Below are 24093 nucleotides of genomic sequence, written 5' to 3'. Positions count from 1 at the left end.
GGACAGCCATGGCTACGTTTTGAGGGTAAAATGATGGCTGTAGAGCAAACGCTGTGGACACAGCAGCAGTTTTAAAAAAGATTTTAAGATTAATTTTTTTGCTCCTCTCACTGTAGCAGTTGAGCTGTCTCACTCTAGCCCCAACATTCCGTCCCATACACACCCATTATAAACTCTGAAACGGCTGAAAAAACATCATGAAACTTAAACTGGAACTGAAGAAAAAGTATAATAGATATTGAAAAGATAAATACAAGTTGAATAGTTGAATGTCTTGTCTTCGTTTTAAAGTTTGAATGGTGGCTCTATGTCAATGTATGTGGAAGTAGTAAGAGTTTAAAAATGAGTAAGTTGAATGAGAATTTGAAGGGTCTCCCCATTGAAATACATTATAAATTTTTGTTGAATAAAGTTGAATAAAATTAAAAATATAAATGTTAAAAATGAGAAAAATAGAAGCAATGTTGTCCAAAAGAATAGGAATCTAACGATGTTTGAATGGTTTTTCTAAGTTGAACGGTTTTGAAGGAGTAGGCTTTCAAAAAACGTACGGAAAAATAATAAAATATAATAATAATAAAGATTAGAAGAACAATACTGTGAATGCTTTTCAAGCATTCACACTAATAAAGATTCGAATAACAATACTGTGAATGCTTTTCAAGCATTCACACTAATAATAATAATAATAAAGATTCGAATAACAATACTGTGAATGCTTTTCAAGCATTCACACTAACTAGAAAGTGCATTTTCTGAAGAAACTGCAGTGTGAATGCTTGAATCTGAATGTATGCACTGAAATGAATTAATTGCTGAATTTTGAGTTAAAAATATTGAATGAGATTAAAAAAAACCCCAAAAAAACCCGAATTTAACCTGAAAACAAAGGTGCTGAACTGCTAAAAGCTGAACGTTACACAGAAGAAGAAGTTGGAAAAAAGCTGAAAATGTTTTAATTGTAAATTAGAAAACCCTAAGAATTTAGAAGAGAACATTTAGAGTCAGAAAACATCTGAATGAATATTAAAAGTTCATATTCTTTGAATCACTGAATGACTAAAATGTGATCCCTCTGCTTGGATCCACACAGTTTAAAAAATTTTAAAGTCTGAGCTTTGAAAGACACGGTGTTGGAAAGAGAACAATAATGGCGACAATTTGAGGGTAAAATGATGGCTGTAACACTGTGGACACAGCAGCAGTTGAAAGAGAAGTGCTTAAGATGAATCTTGGTACAGTGGCAGGCAGAGCTCGTTAAGCAGGCAGGTGTGAGCCTGGTTGCTATAGTGACTGCACCCAATGGCTCCATACACACGTACACAGACATGCGCCTCACTTTTGCTGCTTAAAATGAACAGAAAAGTCAGGCCGAAACAAATCGCTCCCAAATGAAAAGTAAAAGTCGTATTGACAAAATTCTTTCACCGTGAGCGACAGCAATGTCTAGTCTACCTAATTCTCAGTTTTCATGCCTGTGGAGCTTATTATATGGACGTGGTGACAGTGGAAAGACACCATGCTCTTCTGATTTTCAAACGAACCTTCTGAGCCATTTTAACATTAGAGTCTATGGAAGAGTTGGAGGGAGGAGGCTGTGCATTGGTGACATTTATGAAAGAACCGTAACACCTAGGACAATAGTAAACACATTGGATGAAAGAGGACAGCCATGGCTACGTTTTGAGGGTAAAATCATACCTGTAGAGCAAACGCTGCGGACACAGCAGCAGTTTTAAAAAAGATTTTAAGATAAATTTTTTTGCTCCTCTCACTCTAGCAGTTGAGCTGTCTCACTCTAGCCCCAACATTCCGTCCCATACACACCCATTATAAACTTTGAAACGGGTGAAAAAACATCATGAAACTTAAACTGGAACTGAAGAAAAAGTATAATAGATATTGAAAAGATAAATACAAGTTCAATAGTTGAATGTCTTGTCTTCGTTTTAAAGTTTGAATGGTGGCTCTATGTCAATGTATGTGGAAGTAGATACAGTTTAAAGAGGAGGAAGTTGAATGAGAATTTGAAGGGTCTCCCCATTGAAATACATTATAAATTTTTGTTGAAAAAAGTTGAATAAAATTAAAAATATAAATGTTAAAAATGAGAAAAATAGAAGCAATGTTGTCCAAAAGAATAGGAATCTAACGGTGTTTGAATGGTTTTTCTAAGTTGAACGGTTTTGAAGGAGTAGGCTTTCAAAAAACGTACGGAATAGATAATAATAATAATAAAATATAACTAGAAAGTGCATTTTCTGAAGAAACTGCAGTGTGAATGCTTGAATCTGAATGTATGCACTGAAATGAATTAATTACTAAATTTAAGTTAAAAATCTTGAATGAGATAAAAAAAAAAAACCCGAATTTAACCTGAAAACAAAAGTGCTGAACTGCTAAAAGCTGAAGGTTACACAGAAGAAGAAGTTGGAAAAAAACTGAAAATGTTTTAATTGTAAATTAGAAAAACCTAAGAAATGAGAAAAGAACATTTAGAGTCAGAAAACATCTGAAAGAATATTAAAAGGTCATATTCTTTGAATCACTGAATGACTAAAATGTGATCCCTCCACTTGGACCCACACAGTTTAAAAAGTTTACATCTCTGAGCTTTGAAAGACAAGATGTTGGAAAAAGAACAATGATGGCGACGTTTTGAGGGTAAAATGATGGCTTTAACACTGTGGACACAGCAGCAGTTGAAAGAGAAGTGTTTAAGATGAATCTTGGCAGAGTGAGAGAGAGAGCTCGTTAAGCAGGCAGGTGTGAGCCTGGTTGCTATAGTGACCGCACCCAAGGGCTCCATACACACGGACACAGACATGCACCTCACTTTTGCTGCTTAAAATGAACAGAAAAGTCAGGCCCAAACAAATCGCTCCCAAATGAAAAGTAAAAGTCGTATTGACAAAATTCTTTCACCGTGAGCGACAGCAATGTCTAGTCTACCTAATTCTCAGTTTTCATGCCTGTGGAGCTTATTATATGGACGTGGTGACAGTGGAAAGACACCATGCTCTTCTGATTTTCAAACGAACCTTCTGAGCCATTTTAACATTAGAGTCTATGGAAGAGTTGGAGGGAGGAGGCTGTGCATTGGTGACATTTATGAAAGAACCATAACACCTAGGACAATAGTAAACACATTGGATGAAAGAGGACAGCCATGGCTACGTTTTGAGGGTAAAATCATACCTGTAGAGCAAACGCTGCGGACACAGCAGCAGTTTTAAAAAAAATTTTAAGATTAATTTTTTTGCTCCTCTCACTCTAGCAGTTGAGCTGCCTCACTCTAGCCCCAACATTCCGTCCCATACACACCCATTATAAACTCTGAAACGGGTGAAAAAACATCATGAAACTTAAACTGGAACTGAAGAAAAAGTATAATAGATATTGAAAAGATAAATACAAGTTGAATAGTTGAATGTCTTGTCTTCGTTTTAAAGTTTGAATGGTGGCTCTATGTCAACGTATGTGGAAGTAGTAGGAGTTTAAAAATGAGTAAGTTGAATGAGAATTTGAAGGGTCTCCCCATTGAAATACATGGGAAATTTTTGTTGAATAAAGTTGAATAAAATTAAAAATATAAATGTTAAAAATGAGAAAAGTAGAAGCAGTCATGTCCAAAAGAATAGGAATCTAATGGTGTTTGAATGGTTTTTCTAAGTTGAACGGTTTTGAAGGAGTAGGAGTACAAAAAACGTACGGAATAGATAAAATATAATAATAATAAAGATTAGAAGAACAATACTGTGAATGCTTTTCAAGCATTCACACTAATAATAATAATAAAGATTAGAAGAACAATACTGTGAATGCTTTTCAAGCATTCACACTAATAATAAAGATTACAACAACAATACTGTGAATGCTTTTCAAGCATTCACACTAAATAGAATAAAGATTACAACAACAATACTGTGAATGCTTTTCAAGCATTCACACTAATAAAACACATCATACATCTATAGTAGCATTAAACAACCAGTGGGTGGCAGGGTATGGAGTGGACACATCACTGTCCAATGTAGTGGTTTATGTGCAAGTATACCATCAGCACTGACACAAATACAAGAAAACAGACTTTGAATAGCTGTCCACTGTAGTGACCACTATGCGTGAAAGGGTTAAATGAAAATATTTGTTCATATTGTATTCGATGAAAACAACACATCTGAAAAAGGTTGGGCCTTGTTTACCCCTCAGTAGCATACTGCCATCTTTTAACAACAGTCTGTAAACGTCAAGGAGCTGAAGGAGAAGAGCCGACGGACTTTTGGAAGAGGAATGGTGTCATATTTTTCCTCTCATGATGCTCCGAATGGGTACAGATGCCTGACTGGTCTGCACCTGGACTCTTAATCTGTGCTGCTGTAACAGATGTAGTATGCAGTTTAGCACTGTATAGCCGGAATATGTGAGACTTTCCCTTAAAAAGACGTTGTCTGAATGGGACCATATGCTGCTCTAAAACCTGTACAGGGAGTGCAGAATTATTAGGCAAATGAGTATTTTGTCCACATCATCCTCTTCATGCATGTTGTCTTACTCCAAGCTGTATAGGCTCGAAAGCCTACTACCAATTAAGCATATTAGGTGATGTGCATCTCTGTAATGAGAAGGGGTGTGGTCTAATGACATCAACACCCTATATCAGGTGTGCATAATTATTAGGCAACTTCCTTTCCTTTGGCAAAATGGGTCAAAAGAAGGACTTGACAGGCTCAGAAAAGTCAAAAATAGTGAGATATCTTGCAGAGGGATGCAGCAGTCTCAAAATTGCAAAGCTTCTGAAGCGTGATCATTGGACAATCAAGCGTTTCATTCAAAATAGTCAACAGGGTCGCAAGAAGCGTGTGGAAAAACCAAGGCGCAAAATAACTGCCCATGAACTGAGAAAAGTCAAGCGTGCAGCTGTCAAGATGCCACTTGCCACCAGTTTGGCCATATTTCAGAGCTGCAACATCACTGGAGTGCCCAAAAGCACAAGGTGTGCAATACTCAGAGACATGGCCAAGGTAAGAAAGGCTGAAAGACGACCACCACTAAACAAGACACACAAGCTGAAACGTCAAGACTGGGCCAAGAAATATCTCAAGACTGATTTTTCTAAGGTTTTATGGACTGATGAAATGAGAGTGAGTCTTGATGGGCCAGATGGATGGGCCCGTGGCTGGATTGGTAAAGGGCAGAGAGCTCCAGTCCGACTCAGACGCCAGCAAGGTGGAGGTGGAGTACTGGTTTGGGCTGGTATCATCAAAGATGAGCTTGTGGGGCCTTTTCGGGTTGAGGATGGAGTCAAGCTCAACTCCCAGTCCTACTGCCAGTTTCTGGAAGACACCTTCTTCAAGCAGTGGTACAGGAAGAAGTCTGCATCCTTCAAGAAAAACATGATTTTCATGCAGGACAATGCTCCATCACACGCGTCCAAGTACTCCACAGCGTGGCTGGCAAGAAAGGGTATAAAAGAAGAAAAACTAATGACATGGCCTCCTTGTTCACCTGATCTGAACCCCATTGAGAACCTGTGGTCCATCATCAAATGTGAGATTTACAAGGAGGGAAAACAGTACACCTCTCTGAACAGTGTCTGAGAGGCTGTGGTTGCTGCTGCACGCAATGTTGATGGTGAACAGATCAAAACACTGACAGAATCCATGGATGGCAGGCTTTTGAGTGTCCTTGCAAAGAAAGGTGGCTATATTGGTCGCTGATTTGTTTTTGTTTTGTTTTTGAATGTCAGAAATGTATATTTGTGAATGTGGAGATGTTATATTGGTTTCACTGGTAAAAATAAATAATTGAAATGGGTATATATTTGTTTTTTGTTAAGTTGCCTAATAATTATGCACAGTAATAGTCACCTGCACACACAGATATCCCCCTAAAATAGCTAAAACTAAAAACTACTTCCAAAAACATTCAGCTTTGATATTAATGAGTTTTTTGGGTTCATTGAAAACATGGTTGTTGTTCAATAATAAAATTATTCCTCAAAAATACAACTTGCCTAATAATTCTGCACTCCCTGTATATATCTTTAAGCATTGATGGCGCCCAGGTGTTCAAACTGCCAATCCCACAGGCACTGATCCTCCTCCACACCTTCAGAGATTCAGGCTTTTGAACTGAGCGTTGATAACCGATTTTAAACACAGGTTTTGGAGAGTGATGTACCCAATCATCTGAGCTGTTGCTAAGTAACCCAATTAGCTGCACAATGTTCCTGCAATGGTTTCTTTTTAGTACCACTCACTTTTTGTCCACTGTAAATATTTCATGTTTTCTGTGTACTATTGTGAATGAAATATAGCTTAAAGAGATTTGGAAATAATTGCACAGTGACCCAGCTTTTTTTCAAGAGTCGTACATATTTTGAAAGGATTTTTGGCATCTCGGCTGCTGGAAATGACTTTAGGAGTCATTTGTTTGCTCTGAAGACACAGTTTAGTTTTCTGCAGCTGCTTAGAGTTACCATTCTTGTGCCTATGTGGTAAAAAACCAACATAAAGCCTGCAACCAGTTAGTGTAGTTTTGCGTAAAGACTCGAAGCAGCATGAAACAGCGAGCCTCGTCCTTCTAAAAATTTAAAAATAGAATTAGTAGGATCTCTGCTTAAGTTTATTAACGTAACCTGTCATTATGCTTTATTAAATTGTGGTTATAAAGTAATATTTAATATTTTCTTTGGTTAATTTACTTATTTACTTTTATTCAGTCCTGCTCACCAATAAAATGAGCTTTTCCTTTAGAGTATGAACTAAACCTTTTCTTTATGATCTGCAGTGCGTTTATGAAAACTCCATATTTCTGCAGAGGACTCATCTGTCTAGGCCGGGTGTGCCTATGTGGTAAAAAGCATGCCTGTATGCTTTCTAAGGAGACCCACAGGAGTCACGCAGGGGAGGAGTTTTAGTTTGAGGCCTTTTTTTTTTTTTTTTTTTTGGAGGAGTTTGCACTGGGAGCTCAGTGGGGAGGGTCCCAGAGTAGTTTTTATGCCTCTGCTTTCATTCACTGGTTGCTCAGTGGCCCTTGATCAGCCTCGATTTAACTGCTGCCCGTCTGGCTAACAGGTGGTGCTTTGAGGAATCAGCGCTGTTGCAACAGCCAGCACCATGTGGAGGAGGCTCCAGACTGCAGCGCTGCTCCTCATCCTCTGCTCCGGGAGCTTGGAGGCCTGGCTCTGGAGAACCACGGATGAAGAAACAAAGACAGAAGCGGTTACGTTTGATGCTACCACTTTAACCACTCACACTGTAGCAATGATCACCAGTACAAAGCAGGTGGAGGAAGGTGCTACTACTACTACTACCAGCAGTGTAATGATGGAGGAGGAAGGTTCTACTAAGACTGCCGCTGGTGCAAAGGTGGAGGAAGAAGAGGAGGATGACAACTTGTCCGGGGTCGGGGAAGAAATCATCAACGTGGCCACAGGCATCCGTAAGTTTGTCGAGGCGTGGGATGCGACCACGACCACCTGGACTGTTAGTGCCGGCCTGACGGAGAAGACGGAGAAGTCTGACGTGACGATGAAGCCAGGCAGGTTCTTGGGGGAGAGGGTGGAGGAAGGGTCTGGGGGTGGGGAAGGGGATGGATTTGAGTCAGACGTGACAATTAGAGGTGGCGTTTCTAAATTGAATGGCCCACCCTGTCTCCCCGCGCCCTCTGATTGGCCCGTTTGCAGACAGCCACGCCTTTTCTCGTTGCCCAACTTTTTCAACCACACCTCAGTGGAGGAGGCGGGGGCGGTCCTACAGGAGTGGGCTTGGCTCACAAAAGCAGAATGTCACCACAGCGCAGAGCTATTCCTCTGCCTCCTCCTGACTCCCAGGTGTCCATCCCCCGTCTCTAATCTGCCCTGCCGCAGCTTCTGCCACACACTGCAAGACAGCTGCTGGGCGTTCCTGGAAAACGGGCGTCTCCCAGTGGAGTGTGACCTCCTGCCTGAAAGAGCTCATGAGCCCGGGCGTCCGGTGTGCATGTCAGTTAGTAACTGGAAAGGTAACCGCGGCGGGTTAGAATGTATCCTGTGTGACGATACATTTTGAATCCGGAGCGTCTATGTGTGTTTGTTTTGGTGTCCAGCTGCATCATTGTCTTTGCCCATCACATGATTCGCTTTAAACGTGATGCATGTTTTTACCACTTTAATTTGATCATATAGAGCCCATAAAGTACTCTGGCTCATGTGACTACAGGTGCTATACATTACAGTTTCACATATATTTGACCTCCTACTATGAAACCACTGGTGGGTTTGTTTTATTAGAGGAAGATAATGACCCTCACATTTACTGGGGCTCCGGCTAATGATAATTTTTTTATTATTTTGTTGCTTGTAAGAAATTTCAATTTTCCAAATCACAGGATAAAATTATTAAATGTCTTTTTTTTTAATCCAGAACCCCAAATATATGAATTATTATAATCTAAGGCTGTAAATTCACAAGTTTTAGAAACAATCATCATCACTTTTGAAAAAATCTGGGATCAAATTACTGAAGTATAGTTAATAAAGTATTCTGTTTTGGATATTGTCACAATTAATGCACAAGAGCATTCATCATCTTTTAAAAAAATAAAAATCTGTTATATTCTTGTGCCTACATTACCCATAATGCAACATCAGTTTGTTTTAGAAGATCAGGTGTAGTAAGTAGCAACTATGTAGCTCACAGGCTCAAGCAGGGTTCAGTTCAGGCTTCACAGTCTTCACACGCCTCTTTCTGAGGTCACAAAGGGCTTTAGTCAACTTTCTTACATCCAGATTCTTATCAAAGTAAACTTTAAGTGCAGTTCCATTTGATCAGCAGTATATCAAAAATGAATGAAGGCATCATATTCACTGTAATAAATATCGAAATTCTGTTATACAGAGGACCCAGAGTACCAAAAAAAAGTTTTATCATATGATCAACTATTTGGCGGTTAGGTAATCAAGTTTGGTATGTGAGATGCTAATGTTTTTGGTATATTTTATATTTATCCAAAAACACCCCAAAACATATCTAAATGTAAATTGTAATAATTAATTATTAACCCTTTAAGACCTACCATAGAACCAAGTCCACCAGAGTTATCTTTACATTTTTACATGCGGTAGTGCCATTTTTGGGAGCATTTCAAGTTGCTATACATCAATACAACCATTATAGCCCAAACTTTAATAATATGTATGCATTAAGTGCATAATAACTACACAAATTGCAAAAAAGTGCAGTAAACTACCAAAAAATTGAAAATCTTTTTTCTTTTTTTTTCTTTTTTTTCACATATATTTCTAGTTAGCAAAATTTAAGATGGCTTGTCTCTCAAAACTGTAAACACAAAAAAGTTGCACAAAAAAGTTTCCAACAACAGGAAATTTATTTTGAGTGTCTTCATAGCTTTATTTTTGAGATACACCAATGTTTATATACTGCAAGAAAAACGAAGAAAAAATATTATAATGCAAATTTGCCAAAAAACAGCATGTGCATCAAAATAAACTGTTTCCAGCAGTGCAATTTGAGTTCTAAGCATCCCAGAAACTATAAATAAAAGCATAAACTCAAACATGACTTTTAAAAACACCAGTGTAGGCTTATAAGGCCCCGAAAGTAAAAAACTACGTTTCTGCGAAAATGACGTCACTTCCGGTTTCAGGCAGGTAATGGCGGACATGCAATAGTTCGCGCTGACGTCTGTTCCAACATAGGAAGTGTTATGAATAGCTGATCAGATCAGCAAAGCGTGTTTCTGGAATATTATGTTTTTGTTGCTGCAAGTGCTTTTTATGCAATTTTTGCAAAGCTATATGTGGAAGGAAACCGTGACCTAGGACAAGCTGATGGCATAAGATATAAGTACAACTCCTCCAGTTTCAAAGTTTTTTTTGCAGTTTGCAAAGAAAATTATTGCGCTAGCTTACGTGGTTCCAGTTCTACAGGGATTTAAAAATAGTTACGCAAAACGGAGCGTGCCCGCTCCGACCAGTTTTAAAGGGTTAATATACTGGTAAAAATCAACTGAGAAACTACCAACACACATAAGTTATGTATACACTGTCATATAGCTGACACGTGTTGCCTACATAATTTAAAAATATAGATGATTATCTTTATTTTTCATTTTCTAATTTTTAATGTATTATTTTATTTAGGCGGTTTTGGTCCTCTGTATTTTAAAGTCAGAAAAAAGCTTGCAATTTGGAAGATGGGTTTGATTAATGTTAAATACACACTTTTTGTAAATCAATGGTCAAAACATGCAAAAACATTGATGTTGGAACTGCTGAAGTTGCTGTGGTGTCACTTTCTCCCCTGACGCATGATAAAACACCTGAGTTCACGCCGTTGTCGCCAGGCTGCACGCAGCAGTTCATGTTGTTGTCTTGTCTCCTGCAAACGAGGCATTTTTAATGTGTAGAGTCAGTAGCAGTCAGCAGCAGCATGCCTGCTAGTTGTTTGATGGTAGCTGCATCTTTTTTATGACACTTAAATCGATTCTGGTCATGTTAGATGTTTATACTGTAAACTAGAAATCATATATACATTAGGTTAGAAACTTTTGCAGTGAAACCCTGACAAATATATCAGAGGCTCTTGTTCAGCCTTTTAATGCCTTAATAAATTTAACAGCACACGTCATTGGCTGGACATTCCTGGGGTTTTTTAAATTAAAACTTTGACCTCTGCCACATGAAAACCTTCTTCATCGTGTGTTTCCCACGAGAATGCTTACTGCAAATGTTTGAATGACCTTTACAACAACTTGTGGCTTTAAAACACCAACACAGCTATGTTTCACCCCACAGCAGACTCCTGAATCTGCACTGCAGTACGTTTTGGAGACTTTGGTGTATGCATGCAGCCAAGCTTTTGCACTGTTTTTGCTCGGGGTGTACGGGTTATAACACGTCCCTGTGGTTGTCAGTCAAACTGTTTATTGCCTGTGATTTTCCAAACACCTGCACAAGGGATGACAAAAGGGTTAAGGGAGCCTACATTTGATCAAAAACACTCAGTATACGCTCTCAGTCGTGATGTTGTCTTTACATTTAGATGTAGGTTGGTTTCTCACAGTAGGCAGTAATCATTCTATTCCTCCCATCACATCCTACTCCTGCATGCCAGCCACGCTTTTCTGTCTCGAGTTATCGTGTCATCATTTCTATTCAGCTGGTGTGTTATGTAGGTTTACAGATGGATGGCGTTTTATAGTTTCCCAGATGGAGAGGAAACAATCAGGCTATCTGTGGTGGCAGTGGCGGTGGAAGTGGGGAGAAGCTTGTGGAAGGTATTTTTGATAACCGCTGTGGGTGGGAAAATGGTCTGCTCCGAGAGATTGAGTGTGACGATTGTGCGGTCGGTTTGGGTGAAAGGGCGGCGGTCTTGCGGTCGGTAACAAGAGAGCGTTGTGATGGGATGAGACGGGGAGGCTTGCAGTCTCTGCCAGGAGGGCAGAGGGCACGACAGTCACCCACCCTTTCACCCAGTCACACTTGATGGAATGCAGTCGAGTGTTTGGGACACCATTAGAAGATGAGCAGAGATTCAAAATGAGGCACAAGTATAAGAAAGCCTTTTATGTGAGTGGGGAAATACTGGGTCTTCAACTTGGAAGCAATTTAAATGCATTTTGGACCATTTATGTGTCATTTATAGTGTCTCAAACAGACACTGAGTCACTTCCATTTGTTTAAAGTTTTTCCAGCTGATGCTGAGGTTCAAGAGGCCACGCCCACCCTGGAGGGCCTCTGGGTTCTCCTGCTGCATGGTTAGTGCTCAGTTAGGACTCAGGTATTAAAAAAAAGAGACGGCAGTTTAATGAGCTGGTTGTGAGCTGCTTGTTTATCATTATTTCTCATTTGCTGCTGATTGGTTCCCTTATTAGTTCCTAAAAAAACACAGACTGTGAAAGCAAGGTTGTCAGCCTGTCTTCAGCCCATAAAAATAAAAAGTAGTGCCACCAGCAGCCCAAGCTTTAAGCTTTCAACATCACTGAAAAGCAAAGCAAAAAACTTTTAAGTGGCCTGAAAGATCAGTCTTTGCTATTTGCTTTCACGCTGTTGGCGACCAGCTGAAGAATACAACAAATTGACAGATGACTTGGCAGTAAATACATTAGAGAAAGGGTGTCAAACATAAGGCCCGGGGGTCAAAATCGTCCCGGCAAAGACTCCCCTCATGTAATTAACCATTAAATGACAGATAATGCATAAAAATGTTTTGAACTTTTTTTTTTTTTTTATATTAACAAAAAAACCTTGGAGTGTTGGAGCCTGTTAGAGAAGGAAACTGGAAACAGTCTGCAGGTAACTGTTAGAAGCAACAAGCTCTCAAAAACGTATTAGAGCAGTTTGCTTTATCAAATTATATTTTCTCAGTTTTCATATCTGTTTTGTAATAATTCCCTAGCTTTGCCTTCCAGCACAGTGTTTTTCTGCACTTTTTCCTCTTTTTAAAAGTCAGATTTGGTGCTTTTACTGAATCCAGTTTTCAGTACATTCATTCTGTGAGTAATTAATTTTTGCCCTACTTCATGCATGTAACACATGTATCACGACAGCAACGGTTAAGGTTTGACCCTGTAGCAGATTGGAGAGTAAGAGAGCTAGCACAGACTTAAAATATAAAAACTGGGCTTTAGACACATTGAAATATGGTCCTGTTAGCAAAACGGATGATGAAATAAATCATGCATTTCGACATGTGCTGCAGGCTAAATTTATGAACCAGTGCTACCTGTCACCGTTCATACTTCTCAAATTCTTCACATAGACAAATTTGTTTTGGAGGGCAGCCAAAAACCCGAGCTTTTCAGCTCTTCTGCCTCTTCGAGGAGCAAGATGTGAACAAAAAGAAGAATCCAGCTGATGTCATCTGAGCTGCACCGATCCCCCCTCAATCAACTTTAATTGGCGCTGGGCTCTGGGCTCATTCAGACGTGGATTAGAGTCTGAGCGGGGATCAGAGGCTGGGTGAAGGTGTCACAGGCTCCTTTTGAAGTGTTAACTGATGCCACAGACGAGACTCAGTGCAATTAACAGCCCGAGTCTCAGGCCAGCTGTGTGAATGAAGTGTTTGTTGTGTTTTACGATAAAGAGTCCTGGATTTTATTCTTACCCACGTCCTCAATTCTCCAAATCAAGACCTGCAGATTTCTGCTGCAGATATATTAAGATCTGCTTTGGGAATACCAGGACAATGGCATAATATTCCTCATGCAAAACACTGAAATTACTGAAATTGTTCAGACACAGTAGATGCTTTGGTGTAGTTATTGAAGGCAGATTGAGTTGCTTTTGCAAGTAAAGGACATTTCAGGTCAAGCAAGAATGAGGGTGTAGTTTCCTACATTTTTCTCTATTTTAGGCCACTTTAACCATCACATGCTTGCATTACTTTGCCCGTTGTACTTTGTAATTTAAGCACACAGTGTGGTTACATTGACTGCAGTAACACTCAGGCTTAGGCGCAGATTTTACAGGATAGTATAAACTCTTCTTATGCTCCCCCTCCAGGATGAGGGAAGGTCTCTGCACTGCTAACCCTCTGGAGGAGTTCATTAGTTGCACTGTGACATTTCTGCATGTTTTAACAGCCGCGTTGAGTCAGTTCGGGCTGCTGGCCCGTCCACTTTGTCCCATTAACAGTCCCTCATGGTCCATTTTCCCATGGACAGTTGCCGTGCATTTCCTCCCTCCCGCCCTCTGTCTGTCCATCTGTCAGTCCATGCCTCTTCTCATTGCCTGTGTCTTTTTCTTCACACGCTAAAACAGGCAGGCGTCGGATTTCTCTGGAGTTACATGTTAGAAAATACACACATGGCACCCCAGTAATCCCCTGTAACTGAGAACATGAGGTCATTAAGGCCGCGAAACACTGATGTGGGCTGTTCTTGCATACAATGGGGACTGTTAGCGTGAAGAAAGGAGGTCAGAAATGAGCTTTCTGTGATTGGTTTCAACAAAAAAAAATCAGTATTTCATTATTCGACGGTGTCCCATGCAGAGATCTGAGCTGATGTCTTAAGAGCATAAAAAACAATTTGAACAGCTTAACGTGAGGAGTTCCTTCATGAACATAATTTACTGTCCAATTTGCAACAGTTCTGCTCATTGCACACGCCAAATTTCTGTGGTTTTAGCTTTGTTTGTTTGTCATTATAACTTATATAAAATAGGCGGGGTTTCACTTCCTTAAATGCACAAATCAAAATGTAGCAACATTTGGATCAAACTTTGTTTTTTTCTTTGCCAATCCAATGAAACTGCATTTTTTTCATGTTTTTGATAAACTCAAAGTTACGTTTTATATATATTATGACAAACACCATTCACTTAGCACACCTTAAACACACTAAGGTGTGCTAAGTGGCATAGATTCAAGAAGGTTCTGGAAACATTCCTCACAGATTTTGGTCCATATGGACATGTGCTGCATGTCAAAGTGCCACGGACACATGATCACATCCACAATGGAAAATCTTCTGTTCCACTACATTCCGAAAGTTGCTCTATTGGACTAAAATCTGGTGACTGTGGAGGCCGTTTGAGTACAGTGAACTTATTGCCATGTTCAAGAAACCAGTTTGAGATGATCTGAGCTTTGTGACATGGCGTGCTATCCTCAGAAGATGGTACACTGTGGTCATAAAGTGATGGACATGGTCAGTAACAACACTCCGGTAGGCTGTGGTGTTTAAACAATGCTCAGCTGGTACTAAGGAGCCCACAGTGTGCCAAGGCAATATCCCTCATATTATCACACCAACAGCAGCCTGAACTGTTGATATAAGGCAGTATGGAGCCATGCTTTCATATCGTTTGAGCCAACTTCTCACCCTCCTATTAGACGTTGCTGCAAAACTCAGACAGGCAATGACTTTCCAATCTTCTGTTGTCTGGTTTTGGTGAGTCAGTGTGAATTGTAGCCTGAGTTTCCTGCTCTTAGTGGTCAAGAGTGGTCTTCTGCTGCTGTAGTCCATCTGCTTCAAGACTGGACATGTTGTGCATTCAGAGATGCTCTTCTGCATTGCTTGGTTGTAACGGTTAATGTTGCCTTCACATTTTTTACCCAGACAACTGCCACTCAGTGTGGATCAGCAGTTTCTGAAATAGTCTCAAATGAATAACCGTGTCACATACAGAGTCACTTAAAATCACCTTGCATCATCATTCTGATGCTCAGTTTCAACTTCAGCAGGTAGTCTTGACCATGTCTACATGCCTAAATGCATCGAGATGTTGTCGTGTGAGCAGTTGATCAGGTGTACCTAATAAAGTGTATAATAAGGATAATTCTGGGCATATATGATAACTATTCCGTTATTAAATGGAAAAACAAATACTAAAGTTGGGGAAGAAAGACACTGGAGATAAATGCTGTGCAGGTTATTTTATCCTCTTGATGCTATGACATATAAAACAAAGTTTAACATTCTTCCAGTGCAAATTTATGCCTGTAGAATTTAATGAACATGTCTTACACATGGAGACTCCTTTCCCTCAGCTCAGCTCTTAGTATTGAAACTATGTCAAACTGCACTGTCCCTTTTTAATAAGTAATTAAATATATCTATTGCTTTATACATAATATTTTGTGCTTTATGAAATCAAAACATGTTTAAAAGTTTTTTACAATGTCTGAAGAGGTAAAACAATATAAAATCCTGCCAGGAAAAACTCTAAAAATAAGCATGTTTCTTATTCCCTGCATTCTCACAGGAAAGAAACAGAAATAAATTAAAAGCCTGAGACTAGATTGCAGCCCAGATAAAGAAATTAGAAAACTTTGCGTAATTGTTATGTAATGGTCTTGTAACCACAGTGCTAATGGCTTGCTGGCAGACATTAGCCTCCCTCATGGGAGACTTCGCTGTTACTGGGCTGTAGAGTTGGGTTAGTGGGAGAACTGTGGTAAAACCAGACAGCTTCCAGATGTGAACATGTATGGAATTAGAGTAGGGGCCTCCCTTGAGAAATTCATTTTCAGTCTACCATTTTTGATTAACTGTAAGTTCACATTTATGCTGTCGTTTGTCATTTTCTGAAACTGCATAAATATATACCACTATATGGTTTAGCTCACACAACAGCTGCAGCAGCTGTGCTGCCTTGAGAAGAACCAATAGCAGGTGCCTTCACTGAGAAGCCCTCCACCCTGCCGATCTCAAGCTCCAGTTGGATCAAATCCTATAATCCCAGAGGAGCCAGGTTTCTTGTAGCTGCTGCGCAGGTCGAGAGAGTTTACAGGCTGACAGCAGTTAGTTATGATCTGGTTGTCCTGTTACTATCCATGACAGCAGCATAAGCAGGTGGAAGGCAAACAAACCCCCCAAAGGGAAAAATAAGGTGGCTTAAATGGCATTAAATATTGACCACACGTGAACATATAAAATTCCCATCACTAAGAAATGTGGGAGACCCCCACTACTGATGACCTCTGTACGCCTTTAATGCACAGATTGCACTTGTGCAATGGCAAGCCTCAAACCCTATCCTGGTCAAAAAAAAATGCTGCTTCTCCCCTGTGAGGCTGATTTATGAGAATCTGCTGCTTCTCATTTCCCTTTTGGGCTATTTTAGTCTGTGGGAATTGAAACTCAAGCAGTTTTTCCACTAATGTGCCCCACTATTGAAGTCTCAGAGTGTGTCCTATGCCTTGTAGCCATGTTTTTTTTGGGAAAGTTTTGTTCTTAAATCACCCTCATTGCTGAATTTGGGATCTGTGGTTTTAGCATGTGACCTGCAGTGTCAGTGCACTTTTCGGTTTGTTGTTCCAGACATGGGATCTTCAAGGGTCACTTCAGTTAGCAGCTACTTTTGCAGCAGACTCGTAACTCTATGAATCTTGCAGTGAAAAGCACTTGTGAAATTTATGCCTCCTCACCCAGTAAAATCCAGTGTTAGAAAACATTCAAACACCTTTAACGTGCCACAAGTATTTGAGTTTGCCCACTTTTAGCATTTAAAAATGGGCAACTGTGTAAAAAATGACTAGAATAACTTTACAATAACTTTTTTTAAGTCCTTGAATTTAATCTGAATCACATCTTGATTATTTGATTTACTTTAGTGTGGTGGTGTACAGAAGCAAAATTGCAAAACAAGTTGCCATTGTCCAAAAACCTGATTGTATACATTGGTTTAAGACCAAAGCTGACACACTCAGGAAATAACCAACAAGAACTAGTGAAAAACGGTGTCAAGTAAGTGTAAGGAAAAGCTTTCATTTTGAAAGTAAAGGGTTTCCTTTTCTGTCTTTATAGTTTAACTACTGCTTAGTAGTAGTAGTAGTAGCTGAGTGTTTTCAAACAAGCTGGTCTTATCTATGCAAGCTAGCAAACTGTGGCTGTGGCTGTTTGCTAGCAACCAAAGCAATCGCAAAGACTTTTTCAGTGCAGCACCATGTACCTCTGTGCAACCAATTTCACCTAGCACCTGCTATCAGCCTGTCAGGGAATACACATTTTCTCTAGTTCCATCAGATTCAGCAGATGTTTACATGTTTATGTAATAGCCTTTTATAATGGACACAGTAAACATGCTATGCTAGTGGCAGCTTTGAGGAGCACAGCTCGTTAGGTTGAGTTTTTTTTGCCCTCGCCATCTTGCTGTCTTGAAACACGACGCTGCTTGGGATGACTATAGGTCATTTTATTGGCCTTTACAAAGGATGCAGGTTAAAATGACTTTCCAGTGGTTTCACTTTGTAGACCAAGAGGCTACATCTATACGTCTTATAAACCCTTCAACGTGTAATTCTACTGCACAAAGATAATACTGCATCAGTACTATCGGTTCAGTCCCACATATGAGAGTGTAATACTAATTACACTGGCTGGTTTGTGAGTTTTTATGTACATTTTTCTTCTTATGAAGGATTTTTACTTGTTACTCAACAACATAAATGTCACCCAACTGATATAAACCATTGAAAACATTTTTTTTCAATGGTTGGCAACTGAAAGTCAATTTTCTCTTTTATTTGTGTGCACTAAGTTTTAACTTCCTGTCTCCTCCCTCTCACAGAAGTGAGCGGCATCTCTTTACTCCAGCTGATTGGAGAACCTCCACTAGAAGAGTTCACCACCACCTATGGGCCAAATGGGGAGCCTGCCTATCGGTTCACTCCTTCGGTGGTCCCGGGCCAGCGAGCCCTGGTCCATGTCCCCAGCCCTTTCTACCGCCACTTCTCCCTCCTCTTCCATGTCAAGCCCTCCACTCCTGCCGCCTCCATCCTTTTCTCCATCACAGATGCCACCCAGAAGCTCATGTATGTTGCTGTCAAGCTCAGCGCGGTGAAGGCTGGCCGTCAGAAGGTTCAGTTTTTCTACACCGAGCCCGACTCTGAGGCTTCGTACGAGGCTGCCAGCTTTGAGGTGCCGAGCATGGTGGACACCTGGAGTCGCTTCTCGCTGTCAGTCATGGAGGAGCAGGTGGCCTTCTACCATGGCTGCGACTCTGAGCCACAGGTGGTGAAGTTTGAGCGCTCGCCGGATCCCATGGATCTCGACCCTGCATCAGTACTCTTTGTGGGTCACGCGGGAAGAGCTGACAATGGCAAGTTCCTGGTAAGTGGATCCACAGATTTGATGTTCCTTGGTGATTGCCAGATGATAACCAACCTGTAGGCCTTTGTGACTGGGACTTCAGCAATCATTTACTTTGGGACTGCCAGCAACCAGTCCAGAAATATTCATCTTTCCGTCTTGGCTTTTGGTTGTTAGATGGTCACTGACCGGTCCCTGGGCCTGTGTGACTGGGCCTTATTCCCCTGATCCCACACCGTCACCATGATTCTGTCATGTCAAAAATGGCAGCCAAGTTAACATCACATGGTTAATGGTCACATGTCTCAAAAATCTTAGTGGGTTGAGTAGTAATAATGACAACATCATATTTTTTAAAGGTTACATGAAGTCCAAAAATGCATGAAGAAGATTTCAAGTATTTGAAAGTTTTAACTGATGCTGCTCTTACTCAGGTCTGCTTTGAAACAGAGCTGATAGATTCTTAACATGGTTTTTACTGAACGCTGCTTAGTGATTAAAAGAAATAAGTAATAACAATAAAACAGTATCTGTATGTGTTACTTTGTAGCTCATGCAGTTTTAGCATGATTATTAATTTTGTTCATTGGGTATAAAAGACTAGAGGGTGACTCATCCAAGCTGCGGCTTAGCCTGCCTACAGCGGCTCATCTTGTTTGTAGATTGGACTGGATCACTTTACCTGATCCTGTGAGTGGAAGTATTGACCTACAGTCATCCATTTACCCTGCAAAATCCACTCCTGGAAAATGACTTTTGCATTTCCTCAAAGCTTTTGAGAAGAGCAAGTTGTAAATTAAAAAATGAGCCAGGTCAAAGGTCACCAGTGACCATTATTCTTTTGGAAGGATCCTTTCAGCAGAACTTGGTTGACAAAAATTGCATTTTTAAGATTTCAAAATAATTCATATACAGTTACACGTACATTTACATATATGCTGCAGACAGGAAACGCTCATGGCTAATTCAGCATACTTTCAGTTGCTCCAACACACAAATAAATGTGCTAAAATAAAGACGCCAGAAAAGATTTCTTCTTTATGCGTTGAGGATTTGATCACTATCAATATTTAGGAAATATGAAAGTTTAACGCACTAAGAATTGGACAAACCAACATGATGGCACTCATCTCAGTAATAAGCATAAAGCTACAGCAATGCTATAAAACGGGAAAGAGAAATTATCACTTTTAAACAGTTTTTAACAGTTTTTGTTTTATACAACAGTGTGGTGCAAAAGAATGAGACGCCTGTTTTGTACGCATAATCTCCAGGGTACCAGCAGAGGAAATGCTAAAGAGATGTTTCACAGTTCTGACAGGAAAAAATGAAAAACAGCAACAAATCCTCCTCCAGAGGTATCTGGGAGTCTGTTCTTTCTTGTCTGTGACGTCGCCCTGCGGCACTCCGTCCAGGGTTTGTGTCATTAACAATAAGGAGGTAGTGCCACCTTTAACCTCTGAGACAGGGACTCTGGTGATCATATGACTCTCTTTGAAGTGGAGAACTGTGGAAGAAATTAAGATGGCTGCAGTTAAAGCTCATAAAATTTGCATGCTTCTGATCAGAGGTGTGGACTCAAGTCACATGACTTGGACTCGAGTCAGACTTGAGTCATTAATTTTATGACTTTAGACTTGACTTGAAAAAATGTTCTAAGACTTGTGACTTGACTTGGACTTTTACACCAATGACCTGGGACTTGAATTGGACTTGAACCGGTTTACTTGAAAAGACTTGATATTTCACCCCAAATATAAAATTTAACATACATATTATATAGAAAGTGTGCACCATTAATTCAGTTCATTGATTCATTTATTCAAACCACACTCCGTACGTATGTGTGCGTGAGCTGTAGCACAGTCAATCAAATTAACCAGATTAAAAAAAAAAAAAAAAAACGCTCAAAAATGCTGCAAGGAGTTATTTTTTTCAGGTACATAAACTATGAAGTAGTCAACAAAAAACCGAACTGCAATATGCAAAACATGCAAGAAGAGAATCACAGACAGAGATGGAACAACTTCCAACTTTCTCCGACAGTTGAAGTTGCATAAAGAACGGTAGGTGGTGCTTCTCTCTTGCTACGATGAGATCATGACTTCATCTAACAAGCAAATCTTGTCCAGGCTACGTTGGTGATACAGTTTTTTTTTAATGTGTATGATTTTTTTGTCGTGCGATTTTAAAGCCGGCCCTACAAGCGCATCCAAGAATAACATGCAGCTTATCTCAGAACTGTCGGTGAAAATTATTCTTGGAGCTAAGTTTAATTGAGCTGCATTTTAAAGAGGTGCAATTTCACAATTTGTGTATATTTTCTAAGTTCACTATTTCGTTGAGGAAAACACAGATTTTAAAATCACATGGTCTAATATTTACATTTAGCATAACTACAACATTCTTTTTTCGTTTTTTTTTTTTTTTTAAAGACTCGAAAGGACTTGAAATTCAAAGTTTCAGACTTGTGACTTTACTCTGACTTTTACACCAGTGACTTGAGACTCGACTCTGACTTGCCTGACATTACTTGAGCCTTGACTTGTGACTTGAGGATAAAGACTTGAGACTTACTTGAGACTTGCAAAACAATGACTTGGTCCCACCTCTGCTTCTGATAATACCTATGGTGGGATTCACTGTCTGTGTGTTTTAGGGTGACATGGCAGACCTGAGACTGGTGGGAAACCCTCGGTCAGCTGAGCGTTTATGCGACTATGAGGACGACTCTGACACTGTGAGTTCTTGTGTTTCCAATATTCCAGTCAAACCACCAGAAGGCTTTTGTGAAACACAGTTTTTTCTCTGTATCGCAGGGCTCTGGTGACTATGGCAGCGGCGACGGCGAGAGGAGGCAGATGGGAGGCAGCGTGAAGGTCTGTATGAGCTTTGTGGATGTCTTATATGAACATACAAGAGTGATTTACAGTCTCTGAAATCATCTCAGCTCGAGATGTATTTCAAGAGGAACAGCAGGGCCTAGTTGCATTATGGGAATTGTAGGCATTGAATTGCTTATTAATGGCTTTCTGGAGGTCTCTCAAAGTTTTCTTTAGACATTAGCTACTTTTTAACAGACCATTATCAGAGGAAACTTTTTTATTTGTTAAGCCATGTAACACTATGAATCATTCAAGCTTATAAAAAGGCGCCTAACTGAAGGGATGAACCAGTGTTTTGTCTATACATAACAGACAACAACAACAAAAAATTTAATTTGTATCTTTAGTCGTTGCTACCAGCCTGTCGCAAAAACATATCATTTGTTCCCATTTCTTTAGTTAAATCTATAAAAAACTCCAAAGATAACAGTTTCACAGACATAAACTAGTATTTATTTTTCTTGTAACGACTAAATGATTCCCAAAGAGCTATTAGCTCAGTACATCCTTAAAAAATCTGAGGAAAATGGACAATTGGAGGACAAAAAGAGAAGTGGCAGCCCCAAAAAGATACCTGCAGCAGATGAACAGTATCTGAAAGTCAAGTCCTTAAGAAACCGTTCACTGAAGCATCATCAGAGATGGTCTCAGTGAAAAGGTGGCTGTCAAGACGCTTTTCTTGATAAGGAGAAAAGGCTGAGGTATGAAAATTACACTGGACTGGACTGAAAATCAGTGGAGACAGGTTTGATGGAGTGATGAACCCAAATTTCAGTTTTTGATTTTGATTCGTCAGTATGTACGGGGCAGGTTGGAGGGAGGTGCAACACTGAGTGTCTACAGTCATCATCGAGCTGCATCTCAGCCAGTGGTGTTGGAGATCTTTGTCAGAACTGATGAATTACAAACACAGAAAAGTGCCATCAGAGTTTGAGCCACCATGCAATACCATCTGAAAAGAGTCTGATTGACAAAAGCTTAATTTTTCAGCATGACAGTGATCCCAAACACACTGCCAATGCAGTAAAAGCACACTCACTGCCCCCAAGAGTTTCCAAATGTGGAGCGATCATTTGGCTTAACATTATTTAGTAGTAGTTTTTGTTTTTAATTTATGGATCTCTTTCAGTTAAATCTTTTGCAGTGAAATATTTTTACACTAGGATGCTTTATATATATGGGAGAATATATAGAATATATAGAGAATATGAAAAACAGTTGGATGAACTTAAAAAACACACATATCCCAAAACATCATTAATACATCAGCTGGTAACACACTGCTCCCTAGTGGTGAACATTTCATTTAAACTTTCAATTTCAACTGAATGCAAATTATCTGCTTTCCACCACCTGGTGGAAGTATTTGTCTGCTCTTGTGCACAAATATTGTCTGAAAATTACATATAAATGTAGATGTACATGTGATGTGGTTGCATTCCATTATGTGAATTTCCAGATGTTTTAAAATGTTGTATTTGTGTCCCGTTCCCCCCCACAGACCACCCCTCCACCTTTCCGTCCACTGCCTGAACCTCCGCTGATTTCCTCACACATAAACACACTCGCACAAACAGGTAAAGAGAAAGTGTGTTAATTTGTAACTAAAGAGCTTAAGCGTGCTCTTCCAGGACTCTCAGCATGTCACTGCGCTGTATAAATGTGTAATGGAAGTTTTTAAATCATGCAGCAGGCGCTGCCAAAGAAACATCATGTAGACATTTTTAAGCCAGAAAAGTTTACGTCAGGTTGCCTGTCTGGACCCATGTGAGGAGATTGCTGCAAGGAGTGTGTATGACTAGAAGTTCTTTAGCTCCCTCTAGTGGATGATAAAAGAAGTAATTTCTCTTTGAGTGAGTTGCTCGTGAAATAGGACCGTTCCTTTCTCCGTCACGCCACAAACATGTTTCATGAGTTCTCCGAGCAGCAGGTAAAGGTATGTTTGTGTTCAGATGTCTGGTATCAGCCCTCCGTGGAGTACAGCAGGCAGGACTTCAGCAAGCCTGGATTATTAGGCTCAAGAGGTGGGTCGCAGGGGGCAAAAGGGTCCTGATAACGGCTGGCAGCACATCAGATTAGGATCATGTCCTAATCAATCTGTGGCCTTCCTATCACAGTAAAGAAGGAGCGCTCTGGCTGTTGCTGCTTTCTCATTCTGCTCAGTGTATGGGTGGAGGTTGATTGAACGTCAGCATCCGCTCAGCAGGCTTCAATGCGATGGTGTCTTAGTTTTGTCCCCAAGAGAGCAAATCTTGATGATTACTGAAGTAGCTGACTACTTACTACTGAAATTTGTAGCACAACATCCAACATTATTTCTACTTGTAGTGCTACTCTGAATAGTCCTCAGGAACTCTGTTTAATCAGATTGGCTTAAATTAAAATCGCAGGATGGTAGAAATGACATTTTAAAGGTATAATCTTTATTAAAATCTCTGTTCCAGTCAACTTTGGTGCAAAACATAATATAATAACTTACCTTTAATGCTCTATCGGACATTTCTTGAGTAAAACGTTCTGTTGTATAAGTGACGATGGGCAACGCTCAAATTCAAATTTCAAATTTCAAATTCAAATTTTATTTGTCACGTACACAGTCATACACAGTACGATATGTAGTGAAATGCTTGGACAACTGCTCGTGACCTAGAGAAAACAAAAAAGG

At 39.9% G+C, this 24093-nt stretch overlaps 1 protein-coding gene across 6 annotated transcripts in view; it reads left to right on the top strand.

The window, feature by feature from the left end:
• LOC101487296 (uncharacterized) overlaps positions 1–24093 on the top strand; it is a 70871-nt gene that overhangs the window by 29539 nt on the left and 17239 nt on the right. For 2 of the 6 annotated variants that reach the window (XM_012922473.3, XM_012922472.3), the window contains exons 1-6: positions 7014–7545; positions 18023–18564; positions 21203–21283; positions 21363–21422; positions 22930–23005; positions 23381–23452. In XM_012922473.3, coding sequence (XP_012777927.3) covers positions 7122–7545; positions 18023–18564; positions 21203–21283; positions 21363–21422; positions 22930–23005; positions 23381–23452 — 1255 coding nt within the window. In that variant the 5' untranslated portion in view covers positions 7014–7121. Of the gene's footprint in view, positions 1–7012; positions 7546–7894; positions 8008–18022; positions 18565–21202; positions 21284–21362; positions 21423–22929; positions 23006–23380; positions 23453–24093 lie in introns of those variants that run through there. The other 4 variants (XM_004563353.4, XM_076880029.1, XM_004563354.4 and 1 more) reach the window with 4 other exon arrangements.

Source organism: Maylandia zebra, linkage group LG23 (assembly GCF_041146795.1).
Source record: "Maylandia zebra isolate NMK-2024a linkage group LG23, Mzebra_GT3a, whole genome shotgun sequence".
Classification (NCBI taxonomy): Eukaryota; Metazoa; Chordata; class Actinopteri; order Cichliformes; family Cichlidae; genus Maylandia; species Maylandia zebra.
This window is presented reverse-complemented; position numbering and strand designations above follow the sequence as displayed.